The sequence below is a fragment of the Miniopterus natalensis genome, chromosome X (genome assembly GCF_054644295.1).
Source record: "Miniopterus natalensis isolate mMinNat1 chromosome X, mMinNat1.hap1, whole genome shotgun sequence".
NCBI lineage: Eukaryota > Metazoa > Chordata > Mammalia > Chiroptera > Miniopteridae > Miniopterus > Miniopterus natalensis.
Window position 1 is genome coordinate 16,953,451 of NC_142103.1, and position 15,843 is coordinate 16,969,293.

Consider the following 15,843-nt stretch of genomic DNA (forward strand, 5'->3'; position numbering starts at 1 on the left):
CTTTATATCCTTGCTATATAAAGACCTAAGGCAGAGGTCTGTGAGGTTAGAAAGTTCTGAATTAAAGAGGCAGAATTTAAATCACAAAAAATCAATCCAATCCACTATTTCTTAACAGGACAGCTGGTATTTTGGTTTGTGGTGGGAGGCTTCAATGAAGTTTTGCCCCTTGTTTCTTTTGTAATACAAGAAAAAAAATCACTCAAAAGTGAAACTTTTAGTATTAAGCTAAAGTAAAATGATTAATATGGTTCCTTAGATTTGTTTTTATAAAAATAAAACCCACCACACTATATTGGGTAAAACCATTTTATTAACTGACCAAAGCACTTCATTTTGTTTTCTGATTTGAGGTAAAACCATTAAACATGGTTCACAAGAAAATACAAGGAAAATACTATTCAACTACAATTACAAGAGTTTGAAACTTCACTAGTTGTTCACGTAACACTTTTACAAGTTCATACAACTGTACCTGTACAGTCTACTTAAGCTAAGTTTATTGTTAACCGTAAGATCAATATCAAAGACCTAGACACTTGACTACTACTCTTGCAGTGGCTCGTTTCATGACAGAAGAGTTAACTGTTACCACCTTATGAAAAACCACTTAGCTAATGATGTGTACTGTTTCCTCATTATTCAGGGGTGTGTGAAGGCTCTTAGGAGAGCAAACACCAGATCTACATGCCCCTCATGTCAATCACGTAAAATAACCATTGCCGCACCATGAACATGGATGGAGGTTGGGAAAACAGCCCTATAATGTTTGTGTATTTAGGTTTTTAGGCAAGCCACATGATTTTTCCCAAAGCTTTCTTTTGAATGTTCAGATTGTGTTTTAATCCTCACTGTAGAGAACAGTTAGTGAGGGCGTCCAAGTGTCTGAAGGAAGACAAGTGTCTGAAGGAAGACAATGATGCCGTCTAGAAACAATTAATGTATTTCTTCCAACTAAGCCCAGCTTTGAGATTTAATTTTATTACTGGATAGCTCTCTCTAATGAATATCAAAGACTTTGGGACACTGCAGATTTGCTTTAGAGATGGAAATCATGCAGTTAAGTCCATTGAGAATAAGGAACTCACTCACTTTAGAGAACATCATGACTAAAAGTTGATCCTTTGTTCTTAGTGCTGGAAGGACTTTACACATTTTACATTTTTACCTGTTTGAGGGAAATACTCCAGTCTTACCCATGTTTCAGGAAAAACAAATTTAAATTCAGCCTGTACTAACTAAAGATAGAAGAAACACAGCACTAACATTTGTGTTACAGCACTGCAGTTCACTTTCTGCATTTATGACACACAAACATCATGCACCCTAAGAAGTTAATTTTTTCAGTGTCACTAGTGATGTTAATTAAAAAAATTTACAGCAAGTTCAAAACTTCTAAATATTGAAATCACCACATTTTAAAGACAGACTGGAATGTTACAAATGATTCTGCAAAATACAAAAATAGATATGCATCCTTGAATGCTTTAATCGTTTTTCCGAGCATTCTCATCTTTTGGTTCTTCCTCATCTGAGTACACGGTGGGCTCCTCCCCCTCCTTCAGCAGTTTGCCCACATGATGATACTTGACTGGAGGTGGAGAAAACACAAATGGTCATTCTCGTGCTTGATAGGAAATCACTACCACATTTCACATTAAAATGTTTATTACAGGCCTTTCAATCTCCGCAGCAGTGAGTTGGGCTTCTGAGAGTTTTGTTGAGAAGGCAGAAATATAAAACAGCAATTCTGACAATGAGTGTGCAATAAGTATACAATCAGAGTGTTTAGAAGGCTCATTATGAGTTAGTTAGAATATGCTTTAGAAAATGTGCAGAAAGATTTGGGGAGGGATTTCTAGAATATGAAGATACCACATACAAAAGCATGCCAGTGAGACTGAACATACCTGGGAAGCAATAAAGAGACCAAGTTGGCAGTAGAAGAGGAGTAAGGCTGTCCAAGCAGTGTGGGGAAATATTATGAAGGATGTGGAAAGCCAGCCTGAGGAGTTTGGACTTATCCTATAGGTGGCAAAGGGCACTGAAGGTTTATGACAAAGGTATGACAAGGTAAAATAGTGCTTTGGCAGCAACGGTATCACTATGGTGTTGAGGGCAGATTACAGTAAGGAGAGACCAAAAACAGGGTGACCAGGAGGCCAGCAAGCATGGAAGGAACAAGAACCAGGAATGGGGGGGGGGGTCAGTGTGGGAAGTAAAGGGAAGAACATGCAATAAAGGAGAACTGCAAACATGAGTTAATGGAGTGAAAACTGGAGATTCCATGGACCGAAATGGGGACTTTGGAGGGGATCATGACGGATTTATTACAAGGACTGGAGAAGTTAGTATTGGCAAGCAGGTCCTTGTAAACTTATGATAAAGTTCAATCAAATTGTGGGGACAGAAACCATATTGTAGGGAGTAAGGAGGTAGAGAGAGGAAATGAAGCAGAGCTCAGGGACAACCACTTATTAGATGGTCGTTTGACAGTGGAGGGAATGAATGATAGTCTAGTGGATGAACCAGATAGCAGATGAAAATTTTCCCCAACACCAGGAAAAAGCTACACGTTGTTAAAGCAAGTAGTAAAGGAGGCAGAGCACTGGAGATGTTGGAGAAAACAGATTTAAGAGGATAAACTGGAATGCAGAAGACTTGGGAAGAGATGGGGTCAGCAAGCCACCACCATAATGGCTGTATCTTAGCAGCCAAACTAATGCAGGGTTAATCATCTCAATGTCAGAGGCCAAGAGGACAGCCTCCACTTTCCGAATATAGGTAGGAATTAAAGGAGTACCCAACCTGTCTAACCAGGTAATCCGACCTGCTTTTGTGTGAAATAATCACCAGGATCAACTGGAATTTACCTATCTAAACATATTATAAAGGTTCCTAGGGTGCTTAGGACTGTGCAAGACAAATAAAAGCTGGAGGAGCTTGAGAAACCTGCCTTAAGGGGAATCCACATGAGCCCCGAGTACAGCTGAAGTTTCACAACAGTATTTGGGACTAGCCTTAGTTCAAGCAGGAGAGGGGGCGGGGAACACACTTTCTACCTCACTGATGAAGGCAAGTCCTAGAAAATAGAGCTTTGTAAGTTATAAATTACAGCTCATTGGTTTCATATAGAAGAATCTATTGTTACAAAGGCATCTTGAGGATGCAAAAAATGAGGGACTATGTTAGATAGCTAAAATATGTTTTCCAAGTAAAAAGACTTGCCTCTAGACTTGAAAGCTATACTTAGCCTGATTTGGATCCAAACTCTAAAGGTAGAATCATATCTGGATAATTATTAACCAACAACTCTCTCTGAAGTCAGCATTAGTTACAAAGGAAATGGTTGGATTTAGCCAAAAAAAACAAAAACAAAACAAAACAAAACAAAAAGTAATATTTAACTGATTATAGAGAACAGCAAATAGAACATCACATTTTAAGTGGGGGAAAAAAAAAATCTTCCTAAAAGAAATGATCATGGTCTTTCTGCACTGTTTCAAAGCTGGGAAAGATTATTATTCACATTCTTAGCAATGAAATATTGCTAAAGGGATCACTAAACACTTAAATTTGACAAAAACCAATTTCTCAGGGCTCAAAATCTGAACTTAACCTCTAACCTTACTTCTCTCCCCCAAAGACCTCAGCCCATAATAGAAGCCAGGAAACAAGTGTCTCTTTTTTTTTTCCTTTTAAAAAATGCAGATACCATTGTTGCCGGGCACGTTATAAGCATCACTGAGACTCAAAGAGAAGCTGTTTTGTAGAATACAAGTCTCCCATTCTCAACAGAAATGTGGGCTGCTTTTAAACAGCAAGCTCTACAAGCGAGGGCTTATGAAAACCCCTCTTTCTGTAGCCACGATGGCCGTTCTCCTTTCCCCTCACACCAACCACCAAATCCTAATGTGGAATCTATGCAAACCTTTCAAAAACTAAAAAAACCAGAAACCTGAGATTCCATAGAGAACAAGCTAAAAATTGGTATGCAATCATGGCAAGTGACTCAGCACTGCTGCAATTACTTCAAGCCATGAACTTGATCCGTCCAAGACTCAGGAGCCTATCAAAATGCTCCCAAGTCTCAGGTTGTTTAGTAATAACTATTGGACTGCCCTGAATCCCATTACTGGTCGAAATTTGATCCAGGCACAATTGAAAAAAATGCTTACAAGTGAACTGAGAGTCCCAGTCACTCAGGGTCTCCTGTTGGGCAGCAGTGAGGTCAGAAAGATCATCATACTCGTCCTTCAGAGCTTCCTTATCCAGGCAAAATGTGGCGAGGCCCCTGGATGCATCTCTTCCAGCAAAGACCCCATACGGCCCCTCTTTAGAAACAAAACAAAACCAAAGACACAATCTTTATTAGACAGACAATTTCTCTGTGGTTTATACACAGAAAATGGCTTCCTTACCCATCAACATAGAAAGCCCCCTTTTGGAATATCCAATTCTATTTGGAAACCATAAGTGATGTTGATATTTTGATCATTATGTAGTGGATATTAAAAGGCCTATTGTTATTAAACTTATTTAAATAACTAAAACAATCAAAATGTTATGCATTATCATCCATTTCCTATGATTTTCAAATAGCTAATAAAAAAGCCATAAATGATTATCTTCTAGTGTGGGGGGAGGGGTGCTGGTGGGGACTAATCCAAGATAGTATTGAGTACATGGGTCACAATTCAGCTTTAGGAGATTGAAAACGGAGTCTGGTTCTGTTCTAGGCACCTGCGCTACACCCAAAGTTATGGTTTCTTAAGATAATAAACACTAAGGTTTTAGTAAATGAAAACATTTCCTTATAAACGTCAACAGAATCTTGCTTGCGAGAGTATATTAAACACTAACATGTGGCATCTGCAGGAGAAATTCTTTTATGAGATTATCAGTGGTTCAGAAATCTACCCACGTTACATAATCTTCACTGTCAATAAAAGAGATAGAACAGAGATCAACTCTGTCACTCTGGTTTTGGTAGGCTTGAAGAGAAGGCTAAAAATCTTAAAATTTTCATGGAAAATAGAGTCCGAATCAATATCCCCAAATAATTCTATAAAACATTAGAATGCTGTTATATATATTACACTGGACCTTTGTCTAAAAGAGCAGAGAATTATTGTGTAGGTACTTAAAGTAGATATTCAGACTTGCTTAAATATGGAACAAATAAATGAAAAGAATCCAGTGTACTTTAAACAATGTGTTTCCCCAAAGGTTGGTTGAGTAGCAACCCTGACATTAAACTTTGTAGGTAACCACTATGCCAAGTATAAGTAAGGGGTCAAGTTTCAATACAGCCTGGTCAGTCAAAAACCTCAATCCACCAGTACTTTATCTTTTTTACAAATTAAATGAAATTTATTATCAACTTTGAAATGCAAATAAGATTCCAAAGAAAATGGTTATTTTTAATCATCATTATATGCTACTATTTCCACCAGAGAAGGCAAAAAACAACAGCAAACCTTCAGTTTCCTAATGGAAATAGTAGCATCTAGTGCTTAAAAATAGGCCAATTGCACTGGCTTGGACCTCATCATTTCAGAAATTGTGGTCACAGAATACTTAAACACAGTCTGAGGGGAGCATTAAAGGACTTTGAAGAATGTGTATTATTCACCAGAATGTACATTAACTAGAATGTAAGCTCCATGAGTGGAGATTTGTGTGTGTGTGTGTGTGTGTGTGTGTGTGTTCACTGTCATATCCCAGCACCTACACAAGTGCCATGTATAGAATAGGCACTCGAATGAATAATACTTAGGAATCCTTTGTAACATGAAGTCTCCTTCCCACACAATGTTACATATTCATGGGCTCATGGGACAGTGCAGGGTCCAGACTTAAGAGATCTCACAGGGGCCATCATTTTAAAGAGGGACAACTAAGGCCCAGAGAGAACAATGCTTGGCACTGGGTCACATAGCTGGTCAATGATCCAACCAGGGCTAAAACCCAGTTTGCTTGACTCCCAGTTTTGTGCTTTTTGCACAGGCCTACATTCCTCTCAATGACTGCAAATTAAAATCATGATGATGCCCACATGCATGTGTTTTGACTACTTTATGGTGTAGCTCAGTAATAACTGGTATTTACACGATTATGTTTATTGATAATGCCTCTAGGTGTGCCACCATAAGTGACAAATAATACAGGTGGGGTTTTCAAGTTATTTTGCCAGTTACATATCTGCAGAAAGTAGATCTTCTAAATGATCCACAAGGAAAAACTGCTAAGTGGGAGAGTTCCTTAAGAATTTTAACACATCTGAATTTGATTAGTTGCACCGGGAGAGTAAAAAAGTAGGAGTGGAGATGGCCAGATTGCTGCCTTCTATACTCTCCAGAGCAGCAAGGAAGAGAGCGGGTCAGTGGTCAGTGTGCACATACTCGCCCAGCTCTCTGGTTTTACAGTCCATATCGGAGGAGCTAAAATCTCCTCTCCTCTCTTCAAATATGTATTCTATAAAGGAGGACTTTCAAAACCGGGCTGCATCTACAACTGGCCTGGAGAAGCAGTGTGTTAAATGCAGATTCCTGGGGATCTTCCCCACAGAAACTCTTCTGTTGTTATGGTGATTAGGCCAGAAATCTGTATTTTTTTTCTCATTCTCACCAGGTGATTCTGATCCAACTGGGCTTGAAAAGCCTCATCTCTAAGGCCTCTTCAAGCCTGCCGGTTCCAACAGATCTGCGGCCTTCCACCCTCATTTCTCTTCTGGTTGGCTTTTCCTGAATCCCCACACCCAGTAGCCTTCATAGCCCTACCCCCTTTGTTTCTCAGGATCCTCCCACTTATCCCTCCCTCCATTTTTAATTTTTTTTGGCTTCTGGTCCTTTCCTGCCATAGGCTACTGTATTACCTGCTCATCTTGCTACATTCCCATTGTCCGCCACATTCGGCTTTTATTCCTCTCTCAACCAGCTCCCTTCTCCCTATGGAACCTCTCTTGTTCGCCTTCCAGCTTCTCCCCGTCTGCCACACACAGCGCGCGCACATACACCAAACACATGCCACAAACATACCTGACACACGCCATACTCCACGCGTACACACACACACACTCCTGACAAGCCAAATACACTGACTACGCACACACAGCGCGCACTCACATCACACGTACGATGCTTCTACCTGCTGCTAATCCCACGTCCCTTTCCCTCTCCCACACCCTCACATTCCACCATGGCTACTCCTGGCGTCAGCGGCCTTCGCCCTCGCGTCCTCTTCAAGGCTGGGCGTCCCTCTTCCCGCTGGCCCCCCCATGCCACCCTTAAGACACCACCACCCTCCTTCCAGGAATCCCCAAACCCGACACCTTCAAAAAACCCCTAACATTGCGTTCGGCTGAGTCCTCCACATTCCCTTTCCTGCCTCGAGATCTCACCCACCCAACCCTGGTTTAAGCGCATCAGCCTCTCCACACACACTCCCTCATCGAGGCGCTGGCGCCGCGGGGCGGGGAATCTGCGCCCCCACTAGCCCGCAGCCCTTCCAGAGCGCCCCTTGCCCCCTGCCCGCTGGGGAAGCCTCCCTGCCACCCCGCCCGCCTCTCCGTCTGCCCGCCATCCTTCCCCCAGGGGCTCCCCGCTCCCTCCTCCCCCTTCCCAGATTCATCCCGGAGCCTGGGCCCTTTCTTTTGTTTCCACGCCCCGGGGGCCGCCCGCCGTACCTGGTCCGTAGAACTTGCGGCCTTTGGTCACGTCGAACACCTTGCCGTTGATGGCCATGAGTATGCGCGGGTCCTGGACGCCGTCGAAGCGCCGCAGCTCCGCAGGGGTGAAGTCGCGCCGTTTAAGGCGGGGCAGCGGGGGTGGCTCGTCGTCGTCGCTGTCGCCGCCGGCAGCGGACTGGTCCCCGCGCACGATCTTGTAGAGCAGGAAGATGCAGAGGCCGAGCAGCAGCAGGTTGAGCGGCGAGGTGAAAATCTCGTTCAGCAGCCCGCCTTCCAGCTCGCTCGGATCGGCGCCCGTAGCCACCGCCTCCTCGGCAGCCATGATCGCTGGTGCTAAGGTTGGGCTGGACTCGGAAGGCTCCGGAACTTGCTGCTTTCTCCTCCCTCTCGGAGAGCTAGTGGCGCGCCTGGCTCGGCGAACTACGACTAGTCAGGGGAGGAGGCGGGGCCGAAGTGGGCGGAGCGTCCTAGCCCTGACTCTCTAGAAGCTGCGGATGCGCGCTGCTGGGCCGAGTCCCGCTCCGCCCAGCTCGGCCCCCCACCTTCCTGTCGTTTGTGGCTCCCCTCCCCCAGCTGCATCCAGCCTCCCCTGCTACTGAAATAGCTGAGTCCACCCCTCAGCTCCACCTGCGGGGACCGGATCCGCCCCCCCCCCCCACGACACCACCCTCACGCCATCCTCTGGGTCCCCTGGACTCCGCGCGCTGTCCAACCGCGCAACCCGCTAGCTCCCGACCCCCTCCGAGAGGCATGCTCCGCTCGGTTCTGATGGAAGCCCCCATCTACCACCTGATGCGCGCCAAACACAGACTCCATTTCTCTGGCTTCAGGCTTCTCCCCCGCCTTCCATTCCAAAGACTCCTCTTTCCCCGGCCATCCCTCAGGACCACGAGGCTCTTATTGGAGACAGGAAACTCACTCCTCGAGCTCCGGTTTCCCCCTTCAAGACCCAGCCTACCCATTTCCACCTCAGGAACCCCCATTTGCTCTCTTTGACGCTCTTTTTCCAATCCTCCCCCGAGATGATGTGGGGCGGACACCCCTAGTATAGCTGAAGTCAGTGCACAGGCCCTTTCGGACAACTCTCCCAATATCTGGGGAAACGGGTCAGATCAGCCGATTTACTCTGGAAAACTAAACCCTTTTACAGTCGCTAATTTGTTCAGTCCCAACCCATCAGCAATCAACTTTCTGTCGTTGCTCTTTTTTGTGTGTGTTGCGGAGGGGGGGGGGGGTTGCTTAGAATAATTAGCAAAGTTTCTTTGTTTGGCAGCGTTCTTCTATTTGAAATCTGTCGAGCTACCCTTGACAGTCAGATGAAGGCAGGAGTTTGTAATAATCCTAGGTTTGGGTCCTTCTTTTCCTAGGTATTTCATCTGGCGTTTGATGTGCTAACCAGCTGCACAGGAGCGGGCCTTGCGGAGGCTTTCCATACCCTTTAGAGTCTTTTCTGACCTTCTTTATTGTGTCGGGAGGGGGGGGGGCGGAAGAAAGGATAGAGGCGGTCAAATAATTAAAAGCAAGGGTTGCCCACATCTGCAGCCCAGAGCTGTACTTTCCCATCAGGAATTCTGTTCGATTGCTCATAATTTACTCCCCCTCCCAACACGCTGGAGTCTTGAGAGAATTGGCTTCTTACCAAAGAATTCTCAAAATTTCTGGCACAAACTACTTCTATCCCTGTCCCCCACCCCATCTTCTTAGATCATTTAAAAGTGCATATGAGCTGAACGATCTCTAAACGGTCCCACGCTTTTTTTTTTACACAGGTCTAAATTTAGGATTAACTGAAATGGCCTTCTCAGATCTTTTGTCAAACCTCTTCAATTTAATCAAAGGGAAACAGGCTCAAAGTTGGCTGTACTTAGAACCTAATTACCTTTTTAAAAATTGTATGGCCAAGACAATTTTACAAACCAACTAACTTGTGAAAAATATTTTCGTTTGCAATCCATATGACAAAGTGTAGATATCCTTTAAGAGATCATTTTAATTGATAAGAAAATCCAGAAGATTCTAATCAATAAATGGGCAATAATGGAAATAGGTAGTTCACAGAAGAGGGGATACTGGTGAATGAACATATGAGAAATCTTCAGTCTTACTAGCTATGAAAAATGGAGATAGCATCATCACCGACCGCTTCCCCATAGGTGAAATAAAAGAAAAAAAAGGTGATATACAATGCTGGAAAGAGAATGGTGAGACTCTTGTCACACTGTTGGGACGAGTCAACATTGGTATAACCTTTTGTTATCCATAAAAATATTTTCTACCCATTAATCCCACTTCCAGAAATCTACTTTTTGATCCAATAATTCCATCTTTAGGAATCCATCCCAAGGAAATAGTCAGAAATGCAAACAAATATTTCATTACTAAGATGCTCACGAGAGAATACTTTTTAATATGGAAAAAACTAGAAAGAACCTGAATGTTCAACTTTAAGAAATAGATAATTAATCAGCTCGAACTGTGACAAAACCATAAAATGGTGTATGATTCAGCCATCCAAATATTATTATGGTGTGGGAGAATACTTATGTTTTAATCTTAAGAGAGTAAAACAGGATATAAAACTATGTACAGTATAAACTCAACCCTGTAAAAAATGCATAAAAGGAAGCCTGAAAGGAAACATGCTGAAATGTTAACTGTTGTGATTGTTAGCTTCTTCTTTATACTTTTCCACATTTTCCACAATGAGCATATGTCACTTTTAACCTCGGGTATAGTTTATTATTTCTTTCCTGAAAAAATGTAGAGAGGTAATACATGTTCACTATAACAATACGTATGTGTATAAAGTAAAAATTGAAACTCATCTCCATCTCCCACTCCCCAAAACTATCTTTAAATCTGGCCCACACATTAGCAGTTTGGTTTATATTCCTGCAGACACATATCACACACACACACACACACACACAAATTTTGTTTTACCAAATTGGGAAATTCTTAAAATAATAAACAATTCATCAGTTTTTATTCTAATAAAAAGAGATACAAAGTAAAAAAACAACAACACAAAAACAAAAAAAACAAGCCATTAGCTCCCACCCAGATAACCCTTATTGGAATTTTTTAAAGGTCATATTCATTTAAGGTAATAAAGTTCAAACTCTAGAAAGATACAAAGCATAAATTAAAGCCCTTCTGCCCACTCTCTTCTCAAATGAAACCACTGTTGAAAGTGGGAGGTATGTCAGACAGACAAGTATGTCAGAAGACAAGTACTATATCTCTTATATGTGGAATCTAAAAGACTACAAAGTGGAATGGTGGTTACCAGGGGCTGGGAGAATTGGAAAGATGCTGTTTAAGGGTACAAACTTGCAACTAGCAGATAAATAAGTCTTGGAGCTCTAATACACGGTATAGTGAATATAGACACCAAAACTGTATTATAAACATTAAACTTGCTAAGAGGCTAGATCTGAATTGTTCCCACCAGTAGAAGAAATGCCAATTATATGATATGGACAGAGGTGTTAGCTGACTCTACAATGGCAGCCATATTACAATATAAATTTATCAAATCAATGTATTGCACACCTTAAACTTACACAATGCTATATGTCATTTAAAAATTATATCTCAGTTTTTTAAAAGCAGGGGAAATCTTTTTATAACAGGTTGGGGGTTTATAATTTTCATTTATCACAGTCCATAGTCCATTCTGCTACAATCTGTAGTCCCTTGGAGGGGTAAGAGTAAAGGAAGTCTCACTTCACAGAGGGTAGAAAATGTGTGCAATTTAAAACCTCAAGAAATGATACAGCTTGAAAATATAAATGTTTTCAAAACAGATTTGATGTTAAATAAAGTGGGCTCTTAGATAACACTGGGATGCTGAGATTGTTGAAGAAAAGCATCCCACCATTCTGCCTTATGTCACTATGTTGGGTGGAAAAGTCTTTGCCAGAGTGGCAATTCTCAAGTTCTCTGGAAGTCAGCAAGGTATTCCTGACTAACAAGTCCTCTCTAGAACATGAGAGTTGCATTCTATATGCTCTTTGGCTTCAGATCAATTTGCTAAGACTATGTACTTGACCTGAGGACTACTTATTTCCCAAGATATATGTTAAGTCTTCTAACATTTTCAAACTTCCTGCCTCCTTTAAATTATATTCAAAGTTTTAAAAGAAGTTTTAAAGAGAAATAAGACAATTGAGTTATTAGCTAGAAAATGTGTGGGAAGTAATTCATCCTCACCAGTAATCAAATAAGCCCAAAGGAACATATTAACAACATGCCATTTTCATTATTCAAATTACTATTTTGCTTTTTGTTTCTTAAAACTTTTTAAGAATAGTAATACTCAGTGTTGGCAAGCATGCAGCAGGAGAAGCACTCTGACACAATGCTGGTGAGAGTGAAATTTCTAGAATGAAATATTCGTTCTGTTCACCAATGTATTTAGGCCCCTAGACCATGTCTGCCATGTATTAGGTGATCAATAAATACATATTTGTTGAATTAAACTCTATTGTATGTAGATACAGAACTTCTAGAAAACCCTTTTAGCAATATACATCAAGAGCTTCAAATTATCCATAACCTGTGACTAAGGAATCTAACTTCTAGAAACTTTTCCTAGGGAAGTAGTCAGAGATGTGAACAAAGATTTGTATAGAAAAGCCACAAAGCATAATATATAGTAGCGAAAACTGGAAACAACATAAGTATACAAAGATGTTTCCCATCTCACTCAGAGTAAAAGCCCAAAGTCCGTATAGTGATCTACAAAGCTCTACAGGGTTTGTACTGCCCCACCCTACCCTTGCCTTTAGGAATTTAAGACCACGGCTTCCCACTTCCTTCCCTGTCACTCTACTGCAGCCACAGTGGCCTCCTTGCTGGTCCTAAAACAATCAGGCATATTCCAATTCCTCTGTACCTGTGATTCCTTTGCTGGAATGCTCTTCCCCAAATATCCTCATGGATCATTCCCTCGTTGCTTTCAAATCTCAAAACACCCTCCTTCAACTCTCCATCCCTTTCCCTGGCTTTGTTTTTCTCCATCACTGCTTCCTAATATACAGTATCATTTACTCACCTTTTGGTTATCTCCTCCAACTTGAATATAAGCTACAAGAGAACAGAGATTTTGTCTACTTCCCTCACTTTTATATCCCCTGTACTTAGAATAGTGGCTGGCATATAGTGGGTGCTCAATAAATATTTGTGGATTCAAATTGATTTGAATATGAAAATCCATTATTTGAAATATACATGCACAGAAAAAAAATATGAAGGAAATACACCTAAACAGAGTTCAAATTTTTAAAGGATAAAAAAACCAAAACTCTAAAGTTGTTGTCCTGGCTGGTATGGCTCAGTTGGTTGGGCATTGTCCCGTGCACCAAAAGGTTGAGGGTTCCATTTCTGGTCAGGGCACATGCCCGGATGGCAGGCTTGATTCTTGGTAAGGGGTATGCAGGAGGCAGTGATCAATGTTTTACTCTCACATTGATATTTCTCTCTCTCTCTCTCTCTCTCTCTCTCTCTCTCTCTCTCTCTCCCTATCTCTTCCTCTCTCTTTAAAACTAAATTTAAAAATCTTTAAAAAGAACTCTAAAGTTGCCAACTATGTCTTGAGTAATAAAAGCATATGGATTCCATATTTTCCATTTCAGAAACTAGAGTAGATAATACTTGGTAATGAGATTGTAAAGAGACTCAAAAGGGAGCTGGCCATCCACATCCACTTGACCATCTTCTATTGAGTCTTGCTCTGCGTTAGGCTCTGTGGCAGATGCTGGGGATGCAAAGTCTTTCTCCTCAAGAATGGAGCTCACCATCTAGCAAAAGGAGACAGACAGTCAAAAGGTAATAGATGCTGTAGTTGAGGTCTGCACGCCATCAGGGAAAGATAGGCAAAGGAATAATGGGAGGTTTGATCTAGGAAGGTTCACACAGGAGGTGATATTTGAGCTGAGTCTTTAAAATATTCACCAGGTGGGCAAAGAAGGGATGAGTTTTCTAGGGAAACCAATGATTCTCAAACTTTGGTGAATATTAAAATAGTCTGGGGTGGGGAGGGTACTTATTAAAATGTCTGTTTCTAAGATCAGTCCCCAAGATTTTGATCAATTAAGTCTAAGGTAAAGCCTGATAATCTGCATCTTTAGTAATAACTGTCCTTGTTTGAGCATTTATTATGTGCCATGGATCCATGCTAAGTGAGATAAGTCAGACAAAGAAAGACAAATACTGTATGATCTCACTCATGCATGGAATTGGAGATGGGGGAGTGGGAGAATAGAACAGATGTTGTTTAAGGGTATGAACTTGCAACAAATAGTAAAAAAGCCCTAGAGATCTAATGCACAGTACAATGCATATAGACAAAATATTGTATTATAATAATAAAACTTGCTAAGAGACTAGGCCTTAATTATCCCAGCCACTAAAACTCTTGGCTGTTCACTATTAAAACTATTTTATTTTCAGTTCCAACAAGTGCACAAGCACCCCAGGTGATTCCAGGTAAGAAACACAGAGGTAGAGGAAGCAATCTGACCAAAGACACAAAGATGCCAAACAGCATGCCCCATTCTGGGGAAACCCTTTAATAACTCCCCATTGTCAGTGAAATCAAGTCCAGAGTTTTTTAACATGGTTTACCACTGTTGTAGACTATCCAGACCCAAGCACTCACTCATTTCCTCTGCTCCTTGACTACTGAAAGTGTTAGTGGCTGACTTGCAACACAGAATCTTCCTCCTGAGATTGCACTGGACTGAAGAGATCTTCCTAGCCCAAAGTCACACCTCCTTCTCAAGGCAGCCTGCAGACAATGAATGGTCAATACACAGGCATAAATGTCTGTCCCCATTGTTGAGAAAGACTCTGTGGGACAAGCCCAGCCTCAGAGCTCCCTGTTGATTGACTGAGGCTGTGTTGCAACTGCACTACAGCTCAACTTCTCAATCTGTCTGATCATGCTTCCTTCCCTTCCGTTTCAGGTGTAGGTTCCAAGAGCACTCCTTCACATACTAACCTCCATCCCAGAGTCTGTTTTCCCAGAGAACCTAACCCAGGACTCTAACCTTCCATGATCTGGCCTCAGCCTATAGGTCCTGCTTTATCTCTTTCTACTTCCTCCTTACTTCCAATACTTCAAATATCCTGAAGCTAGGAGCAATGGGACCAACATCACAGCTAATGTGTATTCATTGAGTGCTACAAACACTTTACATATATTGCCTCATTTATCTCACAGTGAGTTAGGTTCTATTATCATCCTCTTTTTATAGATGAGGAAACTGATACACAGAGAGTTTAAGTTACTTGCCCAAAGTCACAGTTAGAAAGAGGTAGAGCTGGGATTCAAACCCAGATATCTGGCTCCAGAGTCCAGACTTTACATGAGATCATTTGTCTTTTTAAAAGTATCATGCTGGTAGAAGCATTGAGGACACACTGGAGGGGTGAATACTGGAGCAGAGGCACCAAGGAGGAGCCCTACTGTAAGGGAAAATGAGAACCTAAATCAAGGTTGTGATAGTGAGGACATAAACGCAGGGATAAATATGATATATGTTAAAGGATTGGATGGAACAGGGCTTAGGATTCCTCCTTTACTTCTCCCATTCCCCCTATATCCATTTTATGCCTAAACCCTTGCTTAAATGAGTGGGTGAATGGTGTATCATCCACCAAGAGGAGGTAAAAAAGGGGAAGAGCAAACTTGCAGAAAGGACCTTGTATTCAGATAGGGGCTGTGTCTTAGGTTGTGGCTCATGCATCAGCAGTGTGAGCATCAACTGGGAACTTGTTAGAAATGCATGATCTTGGGCAGCATCCCAGACCTACTGAATTAGAATCTCCATTTTAACAAGACCCCCATATGAGTCATATGCACATTCATGTTTGAAAAGGACAGGCATGATAAATATTCTGCTGGAGAGATCCGGTAATGTGTCCAGTTGGATATTTGGGCTCTGAACACAGGATAGAGTTCTGGGCTGGAACGATAAAGACAGGAGATATTAGCCTGTGAGTGGTAGTTGAAATCACTGGCACTGAAGTAGATTACAAGGGAGAATATAGGACAGAGAGGTCTCACCAAGGCTTATTGCACAATGTACTAATCCAAGGTTGAAATTTGTTGACCCTGGTGACAAGAGCCAATTCAAGTGATTGTT

General features: G+C 41.8%; 1 protein-coding gene across 1 annotated transcript; it reads right to left on the reverse strand.

The window, feature by feature from the left end:
* Positions 1 to 295: 295 nt before the first annotated feature.
* Positions 296 to 8,071, reverse strand: PGRMC1 (progesterone receptor membrane component 1). The gene is made up of 3 exons (XM_087829275.1): positions 7,688 to 8,071; positions 4,179 to 4,334; positions 296 to 1,591 (listed from the first exon to the last, which is right to left on the reverse strand). Exons 1-3 carry the CDS (start codon positions 8,010 to 8,012, stop codon positions 1,488 to 1,490), a joined length of 585 nt encoding a protein of 194 aa, XP_087685401.1. The 5' UTR covers positions 8,013 to 8,071; the 3' UTR covers positions 296 to 1,487.
* Positions 8,072 to 15,843: the final 7,772 nt, after the last annotated feature.